The sequence below is a fragment of the Lathamus discolor genome, chromosome 6, assembly GCF_037157495.1.
Source record: "Lathamus discolor isolate bLatDis1 chromosome 6, bLatDis1.hap1, whole genome shotgun sequence".
In the NCBI taxonomy this organism is placed as follows: domain Eukaryota; kingdom Metazoa; phylum Chordata; class Aves; order Psittaciformes; family Psittacidae; genus Lathamus; species Lathamus discolor.
This window is the reverse complement of record NC_088889.1, coordinates 9,771,184-9,795,389: the sequence shown is the minus strand read 5'-3', so window position 1 is coordinate 9,795,389 and position 24,206 is coordinate 9,771,184. Positions and strand designations below refer to the sequence as shown.

At 41.6% G+C, this 24,206-nt stretch overlaps 1 protein-coding gene and 1 pseudogene across 1 annotated transcript in view; both read left to right on the top strand.

Moving 5' to 3' along the window:
- The window catches only part of LOC136016976 (cytosolic phospholipase A2 epsilon-like), a 38,485-nt pseudogene extending 36,842 nt beyond the window's left edge, over positions 1–1,643 (top strand).
- Positions 1,644–4,820: 3,177 nt separating this feature from the next.
- The window catches only part of EHD4 (EH domain containing 4), a 34,847-nt gene continuing 15,461 nt past the window's right edge, over positions 4,821–24,206 (top strand). Inside the window, exons 1-3 of the mRNA XM_065684603.1 lie at positions 4,821–5,159; positions 12,871–13,047; positions 17,557–17,654. Of these exons, the coding sequence (XP_065540675.1) occupies positions 4,924–5,159; positions 12,871–13,047; positions 17,557–17,654 (511 nt within the window). The 5' untranslated portion in view covers positions 4,821–4,923. The remainder of the gene's footprint in view (positions 5,160–12,870; positions 13,048–17,556; positions 17,655–24,206) is intronic.

The following is a 24,206-nucleotide window of genomic DNA, read 5'->3' as shown; positions in this document are numbered from 1 at the left end:
TTCCATGCCATATGGCATTATACTCAGTACATAAACTAGGGGGCAAGCTGGCCAGGGGCTGCTGTTTGGGAACTGGCTGGGCATTGGTCAGTGGGTGCTGAGCAATTGCACTGTGCATCACTTGTTTTGTCTATTCTAATTCTTTCATTATTTATTACCAGATTTATTATTATCAGCATTATTATTATTATTATTATTGTCTTTCTGTCTCATAAACCTGTCTTTGCCTCAACCCACAGGTTTTCTCACTTTCACTCTTCTGATTCTCTTCTCCATCCGTTGGGGGAGGACGCTGTGGGACTACCTATCTAATTATTTTGCCTGGGTCTATGATATATATGTTAATTATCCTGGAATGATGAAACAGGCATGAAAAGTTCTTTCAGTGTTCCTGCCAAATCTTAGTGATTCAGGGAATATCAGGTTCGCTCTCACTGCTGAGGCTGCATAAAACCTGTAGTTTTTTATAGTAGGAGGTAGTCTGGGGAAATTATCATAAATATTTGCACTATCTGCTTCCAGGATATGTCCAAATAATGACTCTGTGAAGTCTCTCAGTTTAGATAATAGAATCTAGTTGTTTAGATCTTTTTTCTGTGTTTTTTGATAATTCTTCCCAGTAGGAACCAAGACTTGATGCAGCTGATTGAGCTAGAGGCAAGTGCTAGGTTTTGCTCAGTGAAAGAGTACCTGCCAGGTCACTAAGAAGGTCAGTGTGCTTCTGGAAAGCTTGCATCACTGAAATACATGGATTTTCAGCACCTTGTTTCTGGAGGCATGAAACGATAGTAATGAGGAAAATAACATGCCACACAGTCGAAGCTGGAAGGCATAGAAAGTGGCAGTGGCTTCCTGACCCTCACCTGGAGAGAAACCACGCTGTCATGAGTTCTTGATGCTGTCGTCTGCTTGGGAGAAGGGAAGGAAAGAGAAAAAGAGTCGTTGCCATTTACTTGAACCTTATGTAGAAATGGAGGGTGCTGCAATGGCTGGGAGACAGCAGCAAGGAGAGAGGCTGAGGTTGGGAAAGTGTTAGTACTGAGAGAGACCTGGGGACCATGCTGAGCTCACTCCACACCTAGAGCAGGACGTAAGGATTCTTCTGTGCTCAAAAGAAGACCTACTCTACCTGTTTTGGCATTTCCAAGTGTACCCAAGACAACCCTTACTCGCCACAACACCACCTCCCCCCCCGCCAACCAAATATCCCAGCAATAAAATGCCTGTGAAGGGAAAAATTTGCATTGTGATCCATTCCATGTACATGCCCGAGAAACACCCCGATCCTGATTGCTTTCTGCTAATTAACCAAGTAATTGGTTTGTCCCTTAGGTGTAAAACGTAGTCCCTCGGAGATGGCAGACGGTGATGTTGATGTTGCTGATTCCTGTGGTCCATATTACATAAACAATTTGAGTTATTCAGAGGAAAATTTTGACAAACTAGTGAACTTAAGTTACTACAACATCCAGAACAATAAAGATTTGATACTTCAGGCCTTGCGTACTGCCGTTGAGAGGAAAAAGCAGCATAAGGAAGAGCAACCACTGCAAAAAACACCCGATGGGGATGGTATGTATGGGCTTGACAAAGAGGGAACCCAGCATTTGGCTGACTGCCCAGCACCGGGGAATATGAAATAAAATAACTATGAGTCCTGTTAATGAAGAAAAAACAGAATTTGATTAGGAAGTGAAGAAAAGCCAAAGAATGCTCAGAATAGCACTTTGTTTGCCATGCCTGTCCGTCAGTGAAGGAAATAAACACAAAAAACAGAGCTCCTCCTTAACGAATTAATGTGCTTCCCTCATTGACAACTACAGGAGCACGGCTAGGTGAGGCCATGCTCCACACGTTCTTGAAGAAGTTGACCTTTCAGGCCAAGGCCAAGATGCGTGGACAAGAAAGCATGAGGAAGTTTACATTGACTGCGTTTGTACGCTATAAAAAGAGAGGATTGCCAGTCCAGAAATGCAGCAGAGAACAAAATCCATTGTTTCTAGAACAAAACCAAGAAGCCTATTTTGTGAACTAAGGAGTCTTTATGTGATTGTAAATAAATATTAAAGTTTCTAAATATGACAGGTTTTTTGAGTTACAGCAAATAAACATTTTTCACAGCAAATACATGTTAAAGCTATTTCTTTCAGGTTCTTCTTCTTCTATTAGTGAGACAACAAACAAATTTATCTCACAGCTGCTGAAAAACTACTGAAGATGAAATTATACCTGCTCCAGACCTAGATGTGAACTGCCCCAGACTCCTGGGACCCCTTGAGTTTAGGATTACATTTAAGACCCACCTCTCCATGAACCGACTCAGGCTAATGTATTTTATTATATGGATTTAAATGTTATTGATATGTACCAAAGGTTTAAAGCTTCAAGTTCTCATCCTTGGTGGTGCACAGAAACACAATCCTTCTGTTTGCCACCTAGATCAGTGAATGCTTACTTGTGGTGCACACTACAGGAGCCCATACAGCTCTTGTATGGGCTCTATGCCCAGGGTTTACCTCCCATGGAAGAACTGAGAGCAAAGAGAGCAGGCAGTCATGCTGATGCATGCTGGATCTCATTGCAGTATGGGATGGGATGTAGCCAGAGGCCATAGCCAGACTTGGGAACTTGGAAACACTCCCAGGTTCCTATATACAGTCAGAGCTTTATTGTCTGAAGGGCAAAAATCATCTCCCTGACAGCAGGAAGCATCTAGGCAGGAAGTCTGAAGACAAGCAGAATGAGGTGTGTGAGTGCAAACACTTCCCTGCCCTTCCTGCAGCTTTCCAGCAGCCACGAAGGGGTCACAGAGAACAATGAACACTTTACCCTGTTGCAAAAAACTTTACATGAAATAATGATTCAGTATCTCTGAGTTCTCTGCATTCAGAAGAAAATGTCAGGGCTGATCAAAGAGGTGGAACAGCTTCCACATGCAGGGCGAATAGATAAGGCATCCACAACCTAGGAGAAGGACAACAGTATTGAAAGGCAGAGAAGAGAGGGATCTATGAAATCTGGAGTGCCCTGCAGGAGATGAACCACGAGTGAGTGTGCACCTCTCTGTTTTAAGGACTAAAGCATACAAAGGCTCTGCATCTGACTCAGCCGTGCACTGAATCATCAATCCCCAGAGGCTGGGAGGACAGTCAGAGACAGTGTTGTACTTGTCCTCTTTCTGTGATGTTCTCCAGTCACCAAATGGTGGATGCACCAAAGACAATGGGAATGCACTCACCCCAGACTGCAGTACTTAGGTTTTCCACAGCTCAGATATTTTTGCATATGAGAAATTATCAGGAGTAATCAGAACCCCTTAAGGACTCATTTAAAACAATTTATTGAAGCAACATGCAGAAGATGTAAGTAACTGCAATGATAACTTAATTACTATGGATTAACCTATGGGGGAAAGTAATTAAAATGAGAAGAAGACAAAAGCAAACTCTGAAAAGAGGATTTTAAAAGAATCATGGAATGGTTTGGGTTGGAAGGGACCTTAAAGTTCATCCCATCCAAGCTGGCCTTGAACACTGCCAGGGACTGGGTAGACACAAGTTCTCTGGGCAGCCAGTGCCAGTGCCTCACAGGAAATAATTGCATCCTAATGTCCAACCTACATCTCCCCTCTTGCAGTTTAAAACCATTCCCCTTGTCCTATCACTACATGCCCTTGTAAAATGAGGAAGCTGGTCAGCAAGACCCTACATGAAATACTATAAAATCTTTAGACTCAGCATGGAAATTGCAACAAAAGAGTTGCAAAACACATGCACAGCCCTAAATAAGACGTGAAGCAAGGAACCAAGAAAAGGCAGAGTGGTTAAATTCTTAGGACAGAGCATTATTAGAGCCTAACATCTGTTCTTTGAGGAACAGCATGGGAAGGAGGGAAATGGAAAGGGCACATCTAAACTTGCTGATGTATTTGGAAAAGAGCTAGAGCATATAGAGAAAATGTAGTATTCCAGATGGAAATTAGGAGGAAGAAAGGTACATAGCTAAAAATGAGACTTGGCAGATGTGCTGGACCAGCAAAAGGGGATTTTCATGATAAGGGTGTTGCAAAGGAACCAAGACTGTAAGTTTGACGCAAAAGAGACACGCATAATGTGTAAGCACAGATTCAGCAAAAAATTCCCCTCCTCCTCTCAGGGTTTATTTTATTTTATTTTATTTTATTTTATTTTATTTTATTTTATTTTATTTTATTTTATTTTTCCTTTCTTTTATTCTTTTTAACTGGGAGGCTTTTGTTTTCCAAGCAATGAGTGAGCACAGAAGAACTTTTGTCTCAGAGAAATAAAATATTATTTTTACTTCAATGCTTTAGTGATTATGGCATTGGATCCCATTAAAATCTCTTATAAAAATCAATAGAAAAGGTGATCCTCCCACGTGCCTTAACACAATATGAAGGTGTAAGGTTAAAACTAATGACTGTGTCTGCTATACACAGCAAAAATGCAGTGTTATACTAAGAATTTCCCTTAGTTGACTAACTTCGAGGCTAACCCCCACGGCGCTTAGTCACACACTTCTTAGGCATCCGAAGCCAGCAGCCATCATCAGTAAAACATGAAAAGCATTTGGGCGATTCCGTGTTCAGATCGGAGCTGTTGAAGGGCTTTTCAGGATTTCATTCCGGGGGTGGCACTTTAGCAGCGGGTACAGTTAACCTCCAGAGGCGAGTTTGTGACCGAAGACATAACAAACAAAACCCAAAGCACACACTCGCCCGGACCTGACACCAGGGCGAGGGTGCTGCCCGCCCCACCGCTGAGCCGGCCGTGTTGCTACCACTAGCACCGCCCCTCCAGGGCAGTGCGGGCCGGGTGTGGGTTGGGCTTGCCCGCCCAGCCGGCGGTTGTTTGCGGTGCGGTGCGGCGCTGGTTGTCGGCAGTGCGGCGGGACGCTGTCGGGATGTTCAGCTGGCTGGGGAAGCAGGGCGGCGGCCGGGAGCGCGGCGGCGGCACCGACGTGGTGCAGACGGTGACTGGTGGGCTGCGGGACCTCTACCTCCGTAAGCTGCTGCCGCTGGAGGAGCACTACCGCTTCCATGACTTCCACTCGCCCGCCCTGGAGGAGGCCGACTTCGAGAACAAGCCCATGGTGCTGCTGGTGGGGCAGTACAGCACCGGCAAGACCACCTTCATACGGTAGGCGACTCCCCCGGTGTGCGGTTCCTTCCCCCAGGCCCCGCTCGGGGGTGCCTGCCCGCGCCCTGTCAGGCTCGCCCCGCCGCAGTGCTCACCCCGCTCCTGCCCAAGGGCGTTCCTGCTGCGCGATAAATACCTCCTGCGTGCCAGCAGCGAGCCGTCCCGGGGAACGGAACACAGCACCGGGGCTGATGGCCGGTCCGAGAGTCCCCCGTTCCGTGTAGAAGATGCGTGCTGCTCTCCGCTCTGTTACATGTCAGCTTCCTGCTTAAGAACAGGGTCTCGATTTCGTGCTCTGTTGAGAAGTGTAACCTCGTTGTCTACTTCCTCATAGCTTCAGTTCTTGATCTCTAAATCATTTTGAGGGAAGCATAGGCATTTCGCGTTAAAACGGCGTGATTACATCGGCTGTTGCAGACCATTTAACCGTATCTCCTTCCTCCCCCTCCGTTCCCAAAAGTAGTTTAATGCATAGATTGAATGTGAAGATAACAGAGAAACAAAATGACAGTTTTGGGCAAAACCCTCATGGTATCTGGAAAGTCCTCTCCCGCCCAACTCTTTGATCAGTTGCACTGAACAAGCAATATTGCTAATAAGGCAGCTTAACTATGTTGCTGCTGTTTTAGTAGTTGTTGTCTTTCCTGTCTCCCTTAATGCTAAGTTTGTTGGTGACTGGTGTTAGGAAGCTGAAGTGTACATCAGGCATTGTGTGTTAATATTTTGCATAATCCGAGTGTGCTTTTCATATGCCTCTTACAGATCAGTCTGAGGTTATACAAAACTCTGCAAAAGATGCTGGTCGGTCACTTGGATCAAATTTTGTTGTACTTATTGTATCCAAAGTTCATTACAGCCCTTCTGTACATTTTACAGATGTTTCTCTTTTGGTTCCAAAGGTTACAGGCAGCATTGCTGTAACACTTTTCACAGTGCAGAAGATCTACCTCCCTTCTCCACTGAAGAGCAATGTTTACCTTTACTTGCCTGAGAGCTTTTCAGATGTTTGCAGAGCTAATCATGTTTCTTTTCGTGTTTTACAACTAGCTAATTGGAAGCATAAAGTTGAGCATGGTTCTTTAGTGATTATTACCGAGTTCCTGCAAACTCTTCAAGTGGTTTTGTTCAGAGAAATATTGTAAAAATGGAAATAGGGCTGTAATTAAAAGAAGAGAAACTTAGTATCAGGATCCCAAAGGGCAGAATGTAGTCACAAGAAGGTGTGTGTTTGCAGGGAGGTGTTTTGGGGCTTACCAGCATTTCTCTATTTCTTCTTTAAAATGACAGTTGCTCTTTCAGTCTGTGTATCTTTCCAGGTGCGCATTGTTACCAGGCTCATGGACAGGGGGTGGTGAGAGCATGGGTAATACAGAGACAGAATGGTCCCAAATGCGTATGTACCAGAACCTGTTCTGCCTGTCAGCTGAGTTGCTGTGTCATTTACAATTAAGAGGAAACTTCTGACCCCCCCATCTAAGAGTTTGCCTTGGATGAGAACACACTTTCTTGATTTATGTACGGTCAACTTTTCTGTCCTTTGTAGCTGTCCATATTTTACTAGATTGCAAGCCAGTATTGCACCTAGAAATGCTGATACTCCTTGCAGGGCCTTAGATGTATTTTTGGTACTGTTGCTTTGCGAGTAACTTGTTATCAGTGCAGCCATAAAATACTGAGCAATAGGGTTGACTGATACAAACATACAGTTTGAATGAAAAGAAGTGTCATTTATTACAGCTATTTTCAGCTCTTTTTAGTATTGGTCACTGCTGGATGAAGATACCCAGACAAACTTGACAAAGTTTTGAGGATGTTTTCTTACACATTTTATTAAAATGTCTGACTCAATGGAGGAGATGAGTTTACTGTGATGTGCCCTTCTCTTCACCCACTTGCCCCTTTCTCCTGTCCCCTTTTTAGGTAGATTGCAGAACAGTTTAACCCTTTACTAGGTATTGGAGAAGAGCATTGTCTGTAGAGCCCCAGCCAGTAACAGCAGCTGTGATTGCTTCTAAAGGACCACAGTCTGACCTCACCATGATGAACATGCATTACATCAGTGTTTGCTATAGAATAGATAATAATTGTCTGAATAAGCATGAGAAAATGCTCCATTCAAGATGGGCAGCAGCTTAGACAATAGTGTCACAGTGGCTGTTACTCAAAATCCATTTCAGAGGAGAAAAAGAAAAACAAAAAAGAGAAGTGCTTGTATGCTGAAGGCAAGGCTTAGAGGACAACATGGGAAAATATTATAGTGTCCAGGTCAGTCACAAATAAATTTCCCCTCTGATAGGCTGAATTTCCCATGGAAAAATGTCCTATACACTCAAGATGGTTATAATTCCAAGCTTATTATAGATAGTTTTTCTTAGAATGAAGTTCAGCTATAGTGTTTTTCCCCCACTAGCATTTTAGCAAGCGAGCATTATGTTCAATCTTAATTAAAACTGGGTTTTGTTCCACATTTCTCTTTTTCATAGTCAGCAGGACATGCTAGATCTGTTTGAGTGTTTACTATTTTTTATGTTTGAACATAACAGTTATGTTTAACTGACATATATTCATTTGGGATTTACTTTGATTTAGACCTTATCATGAGAACTCAACCTTTTCATAGGTCTGACACATCCACACCCACCCAGTTCCTTCCATTAAGTCTTCATGGAAAACACTAATCTAGCAATGACTGAATGTCCCTGGGGATTAAGAGATGCAAACAAACACTTCCAGGTTTCCAACAGCTCTTATGGTTTTTCACTTGATGCTGTTTATATCTTTGTGCTTGGAACAATGCAGTGAAACAGGCCAGTTTCATTGTCAAAGGTGTAACATGGTGATACTGCTTTAGTCAAGTATCTGACAAAGCTGACAATTCAAAGAAATATATCCAGGCCCAAATGTTAATACTTGTCTGACTGTTTTTAACCAGTAAGTGCCAAATGCCTATCTTACATGAGCTGCTTGTGCTTGCAGCTTCTGTAATTCTCTCAATTTCTCCTGGCTGCTTTAGAGAAAGAAGCAGGGAAGGGAGGGACAGGAGAGTTGCAGTATATGAAAAAAAGATAGGAGCTGCAAGTTTGTAGTTGCTGACCTTTTTCTTTCCTTCTACAGTGAATTAAACTTCTAGTCTAATAATGTTTATCTTGTTCATAACTTTTCTGATTTAGAAGTATAAGAGACTGAATTTTTTTTTTTTTTTAAAGAACTTGTCAAGATGAGGAAAACCAGAAGTAAATTCCTTAGTTTGCCAGACCGTGCTTTTACTTTGCTTGCAGGTATTACTCAGAGGCTAAAATAGTAAACTTCCTTCTATTTAACTCAGCAGAGCTGGGTTTTGTGAAAGCACCCTTTTGTATGCATAATATCTGGAGTCTGCAAGTAGCATGCAATCGCTTGAATTGCAGGAATGGGCAGCATCTATTTCTTCACAGGGGAAACGGTCCATCTTAATTTCTTCTGGTGAAAGCTGGAACTTCTGCATCACTAGCTCTACATGAAAGTTTTAGTTGAAGTATTTGGAGCAGAATTCTTAACTAAAGCAATCATCTGCTAGTTTTGTTGTGGTTTTGTTTGAAAGTATGGAGGACTTGGTGCAGTATGTAGTATGGAGGTGAGCTGCCTCATGAAAGGAGACTCAAGTTTGTCTCCCAGTGCATCACAGGGTATCTGTGCTCAATGATGCCCTGTCCAGCTCACCTCTGTTCATGCCAAGGCATTTAGGGTTCAGATGATTATCAGTATCCACAATTGTGAATAATCTTTGCTGTCTCTGGAACTTTGTAAACCATTTTCCCGTAGCCTGGCTATACATCTTGCAAAAGAACATAGATGAATGTTTATTGGCAAAGCAGAAAGGTTATAGCCCAGGTAAAAACAAAGGGAGAAGGGTCAACAGGATGTCTGTTGTTTGATCTAGACTGTCTTTGGGAGTTTGCTATTTTTAAGCATTCTTCCTGTGAACCTTTTTGAACTCCCTCTCTGCTGTAAATTCCTGAGAAGGGCATGCAGTTGTGGATGCTAAAAATCCAGGTATTTTCCTGTGTTAATATAGCATACTGTACAACAATATTTGCAGCTTTTCGGTTTACAGAAGACTGCTTATCCCTTTTGTGTAGCTAAGTGAAACTGGTATTTTCATGCAGAGAGGAAGTATGATATAGCTTGTTGTCATGGCTTAATTTTCATGTAAGTGACCAAGGAAAAACGTTAGGTTTTGTTTAGTTTTATGTGAGATAGCCTTGTGGCTTAACCCCAACCAGCAACTAAGTACTGCACAGCTGGTTGCTTGCTTCCCCTGCCTGGGTGGGATGGGGAGAGAATTGGAAAAGTAAAAGAGAGGAAACTTATGGGTTGGGATAAAGGCAGTTTAATAAGTAAAGCAGAAGCTGCATGCACAAGCAAAGCAAAACAAGGTATTCATTCACCATTTTTCATTGGTTCAGCTATTTCCAGAAAAGCAAGGTTCCATCACACATAATGGTTACTTGGGAAGGCAAATGCCATCACTCTGAACATCCCTCCCTTTCATTCTCCCCCCAGCTTTATCTGCTGAGCATGACACCATATGGTATGGAACATCCCTTGTAGTCAGCTGCTGCCACTGTGTCTCATCCCAGCTTTCTGTGCACCCCTGGCTTACTCACTGGTGGGGTGAGATGAAGCAGAAAAGTCCTTCACCTTGTGTTGGCGATGCTTAGCAATAACAAAAACATCTCTATTATCAACACAGTTTCCAGCACAAATCCAAAACATAGCCGCATACTAACTAATGTGATGAAAATTAATTCTATCCCAGCCAAAACTAGCACACTTGTACAGCCAGTGCTCAAGTACTAGGGTTTATTTTAGTATGATTCTTGATGTGGAACTATGAATCAGTCTTGATGGAAAATACCTGCCTTGCGAAGTGTTTCCTATGTCTGTTGAATGGCTGTACCAGGCTCATCACTGTGACTTGGTTGGGTGGGACTTGGTATTTGGAAGGAGATCTTGCCTTCCTGGATTATTATCACCACGAAAGCCTGATTTTTTACAGCTGCCTTAGACATTAACCTGGAAGTATCATTGCAGTTCAGTAGCACCTTACTCTTCTTTAGTCATTTCAATAAGGAGCTAATCTGAATTTGCATTATTGAGTTCCAAGCTGAAAATACAGATGTTGCGAAATCATGAAAGATGCTCCATAGTTCCAACTCCTTGTAAATTCTGCAAGTGTTACATGCGCAGCAACTTCATGAGGAGGCCATGAGATTATTTTCTTATCTATCTAAAAGACCACCGCCACTGAATGTCTGTAACCGTACGTGGCAGGTTCATGAGCTTACAATGGATAGCAATTATCCTGTTACCCTGGAAGTGTCTTATCCTGCATTCAGATCCCAGCATGTAGTTTTCTCTGACCTGAGATATGGCACTTTGATCATGTGCATTTGGTTGACTACGATGTTCTTTACTGCTGCTCTGGCAGCTTCTTGCCATATGTGTTGCCACTCTATGGATTGCTGCCTCTGTCAGCAGAAGTCTGGGAATGACGATTGTATGAAGAGAAGAACTTAATTATGAGTCACATAGAGATCCTTTCTCTTTTAAAAGAGGGGCAATGAGGAAAAGCAGATTTGAGAGACTTTGAAGTAGAGCCTTTTATTATGGTACATTAAAAACCTTGCTTTAGAAGAGAAGAATGTAATTGATCTTTCAAAATCAATTCTGTGGATAAGTCCAATCTGGAAAACTGTAGTGGCTCTTGTAAATTAGCCTTTTCAACCTGCTCTAGAGGGCTCTAGTCTGCACTGGTGCTCTGCGAGGAGGAAGGAACACGCTTCTGTGTTTCAGGTACTCAGCTGTTTGCTACAATGCTTGAAAGTACAGGGTTTCCGTGTGTAAAGGGCTCAGCTGCTGAGCTATCAGTTTTATCTTTGTTTTGTTACATGATCAACTTTGTAAGATGAGGGATCTGTTGCATTGTACACTCCTGCCTGTGCACAGAGGTTTGAGTGTTGTATTGGGGTTTTTTTTTTTTTTGCTTTTTGGAGGGGGGCTAGTTTTATTTTCCTGTTAATGTGCGTTAGGTATAGCTTATTCTAGGAGTAAAACAAATTGACTTTGGCATGTACTGGCATGAGTGTTTGTCTGTTCCTTCTTTCCCCCAGATTTTAGCGTGGCATGTATTTATTATTTTTTCTTGGTTTGTTTGGAAGCAGAAAGCTGCAGGAAATACCACGTAAATAACTCGTCTGTGCTTTGAGCCTCCCATATCATAGACTGAGCTGATTAGAGCCAGTTTGGTAAGGGTAGTGGAAAATGATCTTTGGGATGTATAGTGTACGTTTAGTTCCTTAAATTCAGCTTCTGTACACTCATCTGTAATGTCTGTGGATGTTTGGTATTGAATGTAAAGACAAACAGATTGTTCAGCAAGTACAGACACTTTGTAAAGTGTTTTTGTTTTTTCAGCAAAAGCAGCCTTCAAGTCCTCTCAAATCAATATTGAATTATGGAATGATAGCAGAATAGGCATAGGGCTGTTGGATTAAGAGCCAGAACAAACCTATTATTGAAAGACTGTTGTTAATATAGATGTGCTCAGACCTAACTAGTGCTGTTGTTGAATGTAGGACATTCAACGGAAGGACCTGTGCCCATAGAAAAATTCTTGCTTAAATGCAGCTTTGATTATGTAAAGTTAAATTGTTGTTCGTTAGAATTGTGGGTTTATTTTAAGAACTCCAGGGTTGCTTGGAACCCGTGGAATTAGTAAGTACAAGATGACTTGATTGGAGAATTCTAATGTTCCTGTAATGTCACATTACAGCGTTCTTGAAAACACTTTGGTTCTAGCATGTATTTTTCTGTGAATACATGCTCCAGTTCCATTAAGTTTTGGCATTTAAACATGCACATCCTTTGTTTGAGTCCTTGTTGCCCAGGAAGTCCAGACTTGGTGTATCAGACTTGGTCCTTTGAGTGTGTATTGTCTGCATCTCTGAGAGGACTACTCTGATTGAGATGCAAGATGTTTTCTGTTGGTACAGCACTGCCTGATGCCTCTCAGAAGTATGTTATTGTTAGGCCTCAAGTTCTGCAGGTCTGACTTAGTTAACAATTCCTTTTCGATATGTGAGTCAAAAGGATAAAAATCCTTTCCTCACTCCCAAACGTATTTTACTATTGTCTCATAACTGTGATATTGCTGCCTGTGGTTAGGTGAGTTGAAGTAGTTAAAATCATACTGAGTTCATTGAAGGGTTAGATCTGTCAGCACGCTAATGCTGCTTATGTGTTGTTTCAAACCACTCCCTTTTAGTACCAGCAGCACTTGTGTAGGCTTGAAAGAACCCACAAAAGCAGCAAAGTCTTGTAGTGTAATGTACAGCACTGGGATTATTGGTAGAAGCATCCATGTGAATAGTTCAGGTGCTGCAGTTGACGGAATACTTTTCACCCTTTTTTTGTAAAGGGATTTACTTTATCATTTTACTTAGTAATTGTGGAAAGCCTGGAACTCAGTTGGTTTTGTTTGGTTTTGGTTTTCCTTTGGTTTTTTTTTCTCTCTCCATAGTTAGTAGGAATAATGTAATGCAGGAAAAATGTATTTTTATTATTCTAGAGAGTGTATATGCTTGGGAATTTTCAAGTGAATTATAGGTATTTGCTTTTGCCATAGTTTCCAGTCATTCATTTTGTTATTTCATGTATTCTCCATCTCTAGATACCTGCTCGAACAAGACTTTCCAGGCATGCGGATTGGTCCAGAGCCTACCACAGATTCTTTTATTGCTGTGATGTATGGAGATGCAGAAGGAAATGTTCCTGGAAATGCCCTAGTTGTTGATCCTAAGAAGCCATTCCGTAAACTCAGCCGCTTTGGAAATGCTTTCCTGAACAGGTGAGATCTGTTTGCTTGCCGTCTTCTAGTTTGTATATGCCTTCTGGATAAGTACACATTCAAGCTCTTAAATGTTTAATTTTGACTAGCCGGTATTCAAGCAGTCCCATAGACCAGCATGACAGCATTAGTATCTGGGTGGCTGCTGTGTATTTACAAAACAGGGAAGAGTTGTTTAGGGGCTGTGGATATTGCCATAGGTAACTTAAGTAGCAGACTAAACATTTCCAGTTTAAAGTTATTAATAACTTTGCTCGTATTGTGGGAGCAATCACCTTGTTTTCTTCCTGTATTTGATGGTAACTTGACATGGAGGCCTGGCTTTTTAAGCCAACTAATCTAAATTGGTTCTCTTTTAACAATAAACTTTCCTGTTTGGCTGATAAATGCTGGCATATGTGTTAAAAGTTCGTCATGTACGGCCTTATCTCTTGCTGTGCTTATTCACAAAAGAAAGTTTATAGCTGCTTATAGTTGGCTTGGCTATCACTTTGCAGAGTGATAAGAATATGTGCTGTGGGAAGCTGCAGCCAACTCCCATTTTAAATAATAACCTTATGGTCCAAGGCCCCCTTCTGTAAGATTATTGGTTAAGTCCTGTCCTCCAGATCACTGTTCTGTTTCTTCCTTTCCCCACCATTATGCTCTATATGAAAAATTAATGTAATTATACTGTAAATAGTATTTTGCACAATAGTCAAATATTTGCCCAGAACATCTAATAATGCTGTGTGTTTGTTTGGATGAATAGTAGACACATAATTTTTTTTTTTTTTGCTAAATCATCTATCCAACTAGTTGTGTCAGGTTCTGAATCTTGTGCAAGATAGATTATCTATTTGTTAGCTAAAAAGATGTACATTCAAAGTAACTGACTAAATTATTCCAGTTCTTCTGGTGACCGTGATACTGTTATACCACTGTGCTGTGGGCAACCTTATCTTCTCAATAGTCATATTTGCTCCTTAGCTTTGCAGTGGAGATCTATGTGCTTACATGCCCTTAGTATCACCCTCAGATCATGCCACTCTGATCATATGACTGATTTTTCAAGACTTGTCAACTCTTTTCTCTTTTCTTCTTCAACTACGTCAAAATGTCTTATGCTTCGGTTCAGTATCTTTGAATAACATCTCCCTGTTCTTACCTGCAACCATAATTTTACTTTCCCTTCTCTCGCTTGCCACGCTGACAATCATTTATACCCAATATTACATTTTTCACTACAGTCTTAATAGATTTTTCTCTACACACACGCACACCATACCCCACCCCCTCCACCCCCCTTTACCCTACTTTTGTTTTTAAAACTATTTCCCAATCCTAGTGTTTTGCCTTATGGAAGAACTTAAGGATATGGACACTTGGGCTGTGAAGCTAAATGCCCTTCTTATCTAAATGTAACATGAAAGGAAACAGTGGCTGAGGTAATGGAGAAACTAAAACCAAACAGGAACACAGTAGCACAATCAAGGCTGGTGCTTTAGTGTGCTGCATTAATTCATTTATGTTACCTCTTTTTTCCATGACCTCTTCTTACTTCCCCCTGTGTCTCACTGCTTGTGATAGACTGTAAGGCTCCTGAGTGGAGAAATTTGTCTCTTTATTTCTCCTGTGTACTTTTAAGTAAAGCTGTTGGGGAAAGGAATGGAGACAGGACGTAGTGTGCCCTTGCATGCAGGTTAAAGTGAGGAAAGAATACTGCAGCATACCTGATGATCAGGAAGTAAGTTGATGCTGCTGAGAAGAAATGCGTGGTCCTCTGCTATTCTAACAGATATCTGAATGGACACAAAAAGGAGTATAAGTTCTTACTGGGTTCTTCAAGGCATCCAAAGTTAATGCAAAAGACCCCCCCCCAAAAAAAAAAAAAAAAAAAATCACCAGATGATTAAAAATCTGTTAATTTCATTTTTGCAAACAATGTAACTCATTTTGGCAAGGATAATCTAATAATGCTGGTTTTCTTTAACAACAGTTTTATAATATGACAGTGTCAAAGATCTAATGTGTCCTAAGCAGTTACAGCCATCTCATTCACACAACTATATTTGTAATGCCTTTTCTTTTTTTTTATTGTCTGTTTTCATTAGGTAGAGAGTATGTAGTTTGCTTTTTATGATGCAGCACTTACCATACTAGGTCATGTAAGAAGTAATTGTTTAGAGACAAGTCGTGATGTTGAAAAGACATATTCAACTAGCATTACAATTTTGTCTGGCATATTAATAATTATTAATTAAAATAATTTTATGTAAGATTTTTAACCCATCTGTTTTCTTAAGATTATGGCTATAGTCTAAAAATTAATTCTGAGTTTATCTTTTTATTTCATATCCTTTTCCTATATACTTTATTTCTCCCTTTGCCACTAATGACTGCTGCAAAGACTGCAGTGTCCTTACATTTCTGAGGCCTGTTTTCCTGTTTTCTTGCACAGTCTTTTCCAGCTGCTCCATTCTGGGTCATGCCTAAATCAAAATACTACTGTATTTATTGTTCAGCTGAAATAGTGGTGCCCATCTTCCCATAAGACAGGTCTAGAAACATCTCTGTGATACTAATCAAGTGCTGGGCTTCTAGGGTTGAAATTAAGTGATTAAATATATATATTTATATATGAAAATTCAGTCTTGACACTTCCAAATTTATGAAAGCTACTTCATGTTGTACATGGCAGTGATGTATTTTTCTGTAATGGTTGACGCAGTCAAATGTATTTTCTTTGTGGCTCATACATATCCACTGTGTTTCCACAAAATGTGTTTGCTTTAACATAGTGTCTCCTTTAGGTTTAGGAAAGTTAAAAAAGAAGTTATTTTATTCAATAATACCTCACTGCTCTTTCAAAAGCATCCCTTTAAGCTTGTAGAAAATTAGCCTTAATTGAAGAGTTTGCTTCAGATATATAATACTTTCTATACCTGGTGGTTCACTAAAATGAAACAAAATCAAAAACTAAAAATAAGGTTTTAATTTTGTTAACTAAAAAAATTAAAACCAAACCCAAAACAGAAACAAAAACCATAAAGGCTAGTGCTGTTTGCATATGCTAAGGTTTTATCAGGCCAAGAGGGCTGTTTCTTTATTCCCTCTTGAATTTCAGGGAGAGGTGTAGCTGATGCTGCTGTTTCTGTTGTACCCAAGAAGGGATGCTGTGTGCTTTTGTTCCAGGCTCATGATTACAAGGTCACCCAAAAAAACAGGTGAAGCGAGGTGTAAGGATATTTTTTCTTCCTGATTTCCTTTGAATCATCTGGATCATGACCTGTCCAACAATAGCTTCCAGTGTCTCTTACATTTTGTACCTCGTATTTGCCTGAATTCTGCCTAACTCAGGTTATCTTTGGTCTTAAAGTTCTTGCTTGACTTTGGCACAGTTAAGGTTTGCTGTCTGTGATAACCCTTGAGGCAGTGTGCTTTCTAAAGCGACAGGTTAACCAGGGCTTCTTACAGCCTGTGCCTGCAACTTGATCCTGTGCTGGGCTGCCTGTGGGCAGCTTAACAGGAGGCGGGTAGGTTGTGTTGTGTGCTTGTTAGCACAGTCTTCAGCTGCTGCCCGATAAGAAGATTAAACTCTTATGCAAATCTCTTAAAGGCAGTTTATGATGAAGGAAGGTGAAGTCAATCAACTTCTTCAATCAACCACCCCAGAAGCATCAGAGTAGCTTGTGTTTAATGCACACAGTGTTCTGCATGACTCTTGGAGGCCTCATGGATTATTTGTTTTTCAAAATAACACCATTGAATTTGTCTCCACAGAGGCAGGAGGTTATTGTTTAGAGCATGCTGTATGTAATCTGAACTCTTGGTTCTGGCAGTGTGAAAGCTTCGGCTAGGTTTGTGGGAGAAACGGTGTTGTTTTCAGTCCTCCACAAGTTCCACCTAAGGAAGGGTGATGGAAGATGGACCATTCAAATACTGCCAGAGCAGGCGAGAGGGTGACTTGCCAGTGACTGAAATATAAACATATTCACAGAATCACAGAATGGTTTGGGTTGGAAGGCACCTTAAAGATCATGGTTCCAATCCCCCTGCCCATAATGTTAGTATGACTTTCTGCCTCCTTCCTTTTTCTTTTGAATCTCTTTGAATTTGGGCAGAAGTTGGAGTACATGAAAAATTCTTTTTTGCCAGTAGTAATTTTGGTCATACAAACATTTTGGTCATGTTTGTTTTGTGGAGTCTTTTTTTTTTTTTAATTTTGCATATATGGCCAATGTTCTCAGCTCTTGCAAAATTTGGAATTCTGTCAGCAGCATAGTTTTTGCAAGGTTTTCCTGTGTTTCCTGTTTTATGAAAAGCTCTCTATTTACATTTTTTTCTTACACATGCATGGTTGCCAAACATAGGGGTTCATTGGGACTTCAGAAATTATTTCTTTTTTTTAGTGTCACTTGAGTCTTTCTAAAAGCAGATGCATAAAGGGGAGCTCTCAAGGGACAATCTGTACATGAGCTCCATCTATTGTTAATATATTTTTCTCTTTTTCCTCCTCGTTTTCTGCAGGTTCATGTGTTCTCAGTTACCTAACCAGGTACTGAAGAGCATCAGTATCATCGACAGCCCTGGTATTCTCTCTGGAGAGAAGCAGCGCATCAGCAGAGGTGAGTTGCAGGGATTGAAAATAGCATCCTCATCTGTTGAGGACCTGTTTTAGTGGTATTGACTGGTGCTGTGTCCCAAACTTTCTTATACAAAGCCCTTTAAACCCAAACTTAAGGCTGGATGTAGGGTTTGGATTTTTTTCTCTTAGAAACTGGAGGGATTGGGATTTCTGTCATCCTGCTTCTGTGGCTGCAAATGGTTATGTCCGCATGTTCTGTTGGCTGATTAATGCTTTGAAACTCTGAGAAAAAGCCTTATTTCCATCATTTTAATTGCTTTCCACAAAGTAATAATAGACTCATGTATATACTACTGAAGTTCATGAATGTAGAATTCATGAATTATGAAAGTTTCATAATACCTATAGCTCTTCAAGCTGGTTATGTTTAAGAGGGGGTTGGGCTATAAATAAGGTGCTTTTATTGTAGGCACAGTTGCTAGCGTTGCTTCTTAAGGTTGCTCAGTCATACTGTAATATAATTTTCAGTTGAAAGCGTTAAGGTAGCAGCAAGAAGAGGGAATGAGCATGTTTTTAATGAGAATTCTGCAAAGAACTGAACCCCATTTTTAACATGCTGTGAGGAATCAGCCTGCCTCTGAGAAACTACTAAAACAAAAAGGCATAATGTAAATAACTTTCTTCCTTGTTTCCTTCAGCTGCATTTAAGTGCATGTCAGATTTCTGTGGAGTCTTAAATGGCAGTGATCCAGTGTGTAGCTTATGCTGCCCTGTTTTCAGACCTTTGCTTAAGAAATGGAAACTTGTGTGTTTGATGTCTGTGAGAAGGGAAAATAATCAGTTCTTTAACATATCAATCACACCTGGGATTTTTTTATTGAGGAAATCGTGGAATAAATACAATATATCCCAACCATGCAACCATAGTCGTCTTTCTATTGCACTGAGAGAATAAGAGACTAAATTCTTAGGACTGCAATCTAAACTATGCTTGCTTAGTCAATTGGTCTGCTAGATGTTTCTGGATTCTTTGTTCAGTGACAGAATGTAAGGGGTTTGTCCTCTTTATCATTCATAAAGCATTCTTCTTGGGGAGAGAGCTGTGTTTTCCTATGTGTGATATATCAGCGAATTAGCGAAAACGAACAGCATGAGTGGCCTACATATGAGCAAGCAAAGGCTTAAATACAATGAAATCAGATAAATAAAACAAATACTGCATGCTGGCACTTTTATTTCTACATGGAAATAACCAAGTGTATAACTGATGATCTTTAATCCTGAAAAATCTTCTCATGAGATGTCCACAAAATGTCTAAGTCTCTGTTTACGCAGAAAGTCTGGTAGAATAAAAGACGATCTCAAGTTTCCTACTTGAGCTTGTCTGTTGTGGATTCTAGCTCCCTTTTTTCCTCCAACAAGAAAAGTTAGGCACATCTTTCTCCTTCTCTGTTAAATCAAGGGAAAATGATGCTTGGCAGCGTTCAGGTATCTTTTGCCTCTTTCATAGCAGTATGGAAGTGGACAAGAAATAAGCAGAAAACTAGAGCATCATATTAATATGCCACTGAAAAGGTGACCAGTTGTGTGACAAAATTGAACGCTATTAGGGATTGCTTTGGAAGTCCCAGACTGCGTGTGTGGAACAGAGTTGTGTTTCACTCCAGATTGTTTCATTGGTAGTTGCTTAAAGGACCATGGCTCTTCACTGCCATCTAGAATTGCTCTTTAAGCTTTACAAAACATATGGCTGTTGTTCCTTCATTGTTCAGAAACTCTGTTTCTTGATTGTGTGTGCCTTATCAATTGTTTTTGTGGCCTAGCTGGCCTGCCCTTTGGTATGTTACACTTTTCACCTAAGTTGACAGTGCTCAGCAATAACCTCAAACTCTTACCTGTTTCACAGGCTTTAACTTGACTAGATTTCATGATTAGTTAAGTGTGCTAAGGGCTGTCTTAAATATGTAACTTGGCACAGTTCTTTTATTACAAATGTAGTTTAGCTTTAACCAGTGTGGTTGTACCATACATAAGGTTTTGGTGGGTTAGCTTTAGAGCACTGTTCTCTCTGCCCCACGTTTGCAGGGCAACTGCTACCAAGGTTTAAGGCATCATATACTTAGACATCAGCATACATGGAGTACCTACAAGTCTCTGTATGGACCTATTGCATGCATGTATTGCATGTTTTTATGATTAGGCAATACTGTGCTCACCCATGTTTGAACTACTGCATAGTCAGGTGCATTTCCTGTATATGACTTTTGGGCTGCTTACACAGTTTCCACACAGTTGGTTTTGTGGAGTACAAACTCAACTCGTTCTGTGACGCTGCATGTAGCAAGGCCTGTTTGACCTGCTTCCTGAAGGAGTCAGGCTGACTTCAACGTATTTATGGTACAAGTCTAATTTCGCATGTTTTGAAGTTTGAGTTGCTTAGATTACTCTTTAAATCACTGTGTTCAAATGTAAGCAGGATTCTACAAGATGTTTTCTGCTGCCCCTAAATGTGTCTCTGTCAGAGAAGGTTCTGTTTGTACACCTTAGGGCCAGCAAAGCTTTTTTCCTGCACACATCGTACAGAATGTGTGTTGTTACCCCTTAAATTCTCTGGCTGCTTCTTACTGGAAAAGGCTGCAGCTGGGGTGCTTCATTATGGGAACTGCCATTTCCTTTCACTGTGAAGGTGATTACAGACTTACACGTAGGGATGCTTTTCTGTGGTCGCCAGGAAAGCTCTAAGTCGAAACAGTGATTCTTCAGAATATTTTTCAGAATTGTGACAATTTCACAGTTTTGTGCTTCAGAATCTGAAGAGTTCAATGTTTCAAGCTTTTAATTTCTTTCTGTTTCTCTCTTGTTGTTTTGTTTGGGCTTTGGTTGATTTTGGCGTTTTGTTTGGTTTTGGTTTTTTCCTCATTAATCTTTCTGCTGTTTTCTAAATAATATATACAAGATGAGTTGTTTTGTTGGGGTTTTCTTGTAATTCGGTCATGGAATATGGCATTTAATAACACCCTAGAATAAGTGTTTCTATTCTGCATGTTATTGGTGTCTGTTCATATCTGAGTTTTTAAATTAACTTTCTAGAAGTTTAGGTTCTTTCTAACTTTATTGAACAGCAACTTTTCTTACTGGTGATGTTTTAATATGGAATAATATCACAGAACCTCAGTGTAAAACCTTCACTCTGTTGGTGTCTTTTTCATCATCTTGTAATTGCTTAACTAATTACATATGAATGGATGTAACACTTGCATAATGATAGAATTTGTCAGGTATCACTAGGAGTAATGTGAAGTCTCCTGAAACCAAGAAAGAAATCAAATGTTAACTTTCAATTTTAAAAAGCAGGAAAACAGCAAAGGGATAATGTAAAAACACGGGATAGGCACTGTTTCCCAGCATGTTTTATTTATAACTCTGGAAAGCATCCAGGCCATGGATAAAGGAACCGATCACTTTCTGAAGGGTCACAAATATACACAGGGTGCAACATCCAACGTTTTGTCTCTTGGCACACCTTTCCAGCTTCTGTTGTTGGCAGGAGGATGTGCCAGAAGCTTCCTGCCTGTCAGTTCAGGGGCTGCGTAAGTGGCTGGAGGAGAATGTGCAGACCTGTGCCAGCAGTGCGTGCAGTCAGACAATGCTCATCCCAGTGAACGTCACCCCTGATGCTACAGAAGCATCATGGATGACGTTCACAAAGCCATGTCAGGCAGAAATGTTTGTATTATCTGCAAGATTTGGAAGGAACAAAGAGTGTAAAGAGAGGAGGAGGGAGAATTGATGTCTAGCAGGGTGTGGGGAGGAACTGATTTTAGAAAGGGAGGTGGGGTTTGGTTCATGATTGAGTAGCACGAATCACAGAATCACAGAATCACAGAATCCCAAGGGTTGGAAGGGACCTCAAAAGATCATCTAGTCCAACCCCCCTGCAAGAGCAGGGTAACCTACAGTACATCACACAGGAACTTGTCCAGGCGGGCCTTGAATATCTCCAGTGTAGGAGACTCCACAACCCCCCTGGGCAACCTGTTCCAGTGCTCTGTCACTCTTACAGTAAAGAAGTTCTTCCTGATGTTAACGTGGAACTTCCTATGTTCCAGTTTACACCCATTGCCCCTTGTCCTATCACTGGATATCACTGAAAAAAGCCTAGCTCCATCATCCTGACACCTACCCTTCACATATTTGTAAACATTGATGAGGTCACCCCTCAGTCTCCTCTTTTGCAGACTAAAGAGACCCAGCTCCCTCAGCCTCTCCTCATAAGGGAGATGTTCCACTCCCTTAATCATCTTTGTGGCTCTGCGCTGGACTCCTTCAAGCAATTCCCTGTCCTTCTTGAACAGAGGGGCCCAGAACTGGACGCAATATTCCAGATGCGGCCTCACCAAGGCTGAGTAGAGGGGGAGGAGAACCTCTCTTGACCTACTAACCACTCCCTTTCTAATGCACCCTAAGATGCCATTTGCCTTCTTGGCCACAAGAGCACATTGCTGGCTCATGGTCATCCTCCTATCCACCAGGACCCCCAGGTCCCTTTCCCCTTCACTACTTTCCAGCAGGTCAACCCCCAACCTGTACTGGTACATGGGGTTGTTCTTCCCCAGATGCAAGACTCTACACTTGCCCTTGTTAAATTTCATCAAGTTTCTCCCCGCCCAACTCTCCAGCCTGTCCAGGTCTCGCTGAATGGCAGCACAGTCCTCTGGTGTGTCAGCCACTCCTCCCAGTTTTGTGTCATCAGCAAACTTGCTGAGGGTGCACTCAGTTCCCTCATCCAGGTCATTGATGAAAATATTAAACAGCACCGGTCCCAGCACCGACCCCTGAGGAACTCCACTAGTCACAGACCTCCAGCTAGATTCTGCGCCATTGACCACAACTCTCTGCCTTCTTCCTTTCAACCAGTTCTCGATCCACCTCACTACTTGATCATCAAGCCCACACTTCCTTAGCTTATCTATGAGGATGCTGTGGGAGACAGTATCAAATGCCTTACTGAAATCAAGAAAAACTACATCTACCGCTCTACCATCATCCCTCCACCTAGTCACTTCCTCATAGAAGGCTATAAGGTTGGTCATACATGACTTCCCCCTCATAAAACCATGTTGGCTGTTCTTAATGACCCCCTCATCCTTGATATGCCTAGTGATGGAGTCAAGAATAAGTTGTTCCATCATCTTTCCAGGGATGGAGGTAAGGCTGACCGGTCTATAATTACCCGGGTCCTCCTTCTTGCCCTTCTTATAGATTGGTGTGACCTTTGCCATCCGCCAATCCTCAGGCACCTCGCCCGTTTCCCACGACTTACCAAAGATGATGGAAAGTGGCCTAGCAATGACCTCCGCCAGCTCCCTCAGCACCCGTGGGTGCATTCCATCCGGACCCATCGATTTACAGATGTCCAGTTTGCATAGCTGATCCCTAACCCAATCCTCATCTACCAAAGCAAACTCCTCCTTTGTCCTGACTCCTTCTGGGGCTATAGAAATCCGGGGCCCTCGGGGACAGTCTGCAGGAGTAAAGACAGAGGCAAAGAAGGCATTCAGCACCTCTGCCTTCTTTATATCCTCTGTCTCCAGGGTACCCACTTCGTTCAGCAGTGGGCCTATATTGCCTCTTGTTTTAGTTTTATTTGCTATGTATTTGAAGAAGCCCTTTCTATTGTCTTTAACCCGACTAGCAAGATTGAGTTCCAAGGAGGCCTTAGCTGTCCTAATTGCCTCCCTACATCCTCTAACAACTGTCCGATATTCCTCCCAAGCGGCCAGCCCCTCCTTCCATAATCCATAGATTCTCCTTTTCCACTTGAGTTTGCCCAGCAGCTCCTTGTTTAACCACGCCGGTCTCCTAGATCCCTTACTTGACTTCCTACTCATTGGGATGCTCCGATCCTGAGCTTGGAAGAAGCGGTCCTTGAATGCTAACCAACTATCTTGAGCCCCTTTACCGCCTAGTACACTTTCCCATGAGACTTCCCTTAGCAGTTGACTGAAGAGGCCAAAGTTGGCCCTTCGGAATTCCAGAACTGTGGCTTTGCTAGGTATTCTATTCCTCCCACACAGGATCCTAAACTCCACCATCTCATGGTCACTGCAGCCAAGGCTGCCATTGACCGTCACCGACGAAGGCAAGGGTTTCAAGAAGTGTGGGGAAAGAACTCAGAGGAACATGGAGGAAATTGGTTAGCTTGCATTTTTAGAACTGGAATTACTTAAACACAAGTAATCTCAGTTAAAGCTGGCTCGTGGAAATGTAGTCATGGATTAAGTAAGGTGATGGATATATTTGTAGCTCTGTGTCAGGCTTTCCCTTGAAGTGAGAGACTTCCCTTGCACTGTATATTCTCCTTAGGATTAGTCCACCAACAGGGGTGCAGTTAGCAGTGTTACCCAGGAGCACTGGATCGAGACAGGCTTTCATTAACATAGCTGGAATCTTCCACCCTGGACAACAAAAAGTGCGTATTCCCATGTAGGACTGAGCTACATTTGAAAGCCTGGGAAATTTAGGTGCTCACCGGTGGCAGAGCATTAGAAGAACAACAAATTGGACATGCGGGAAAGGCTGCATTTGTCCA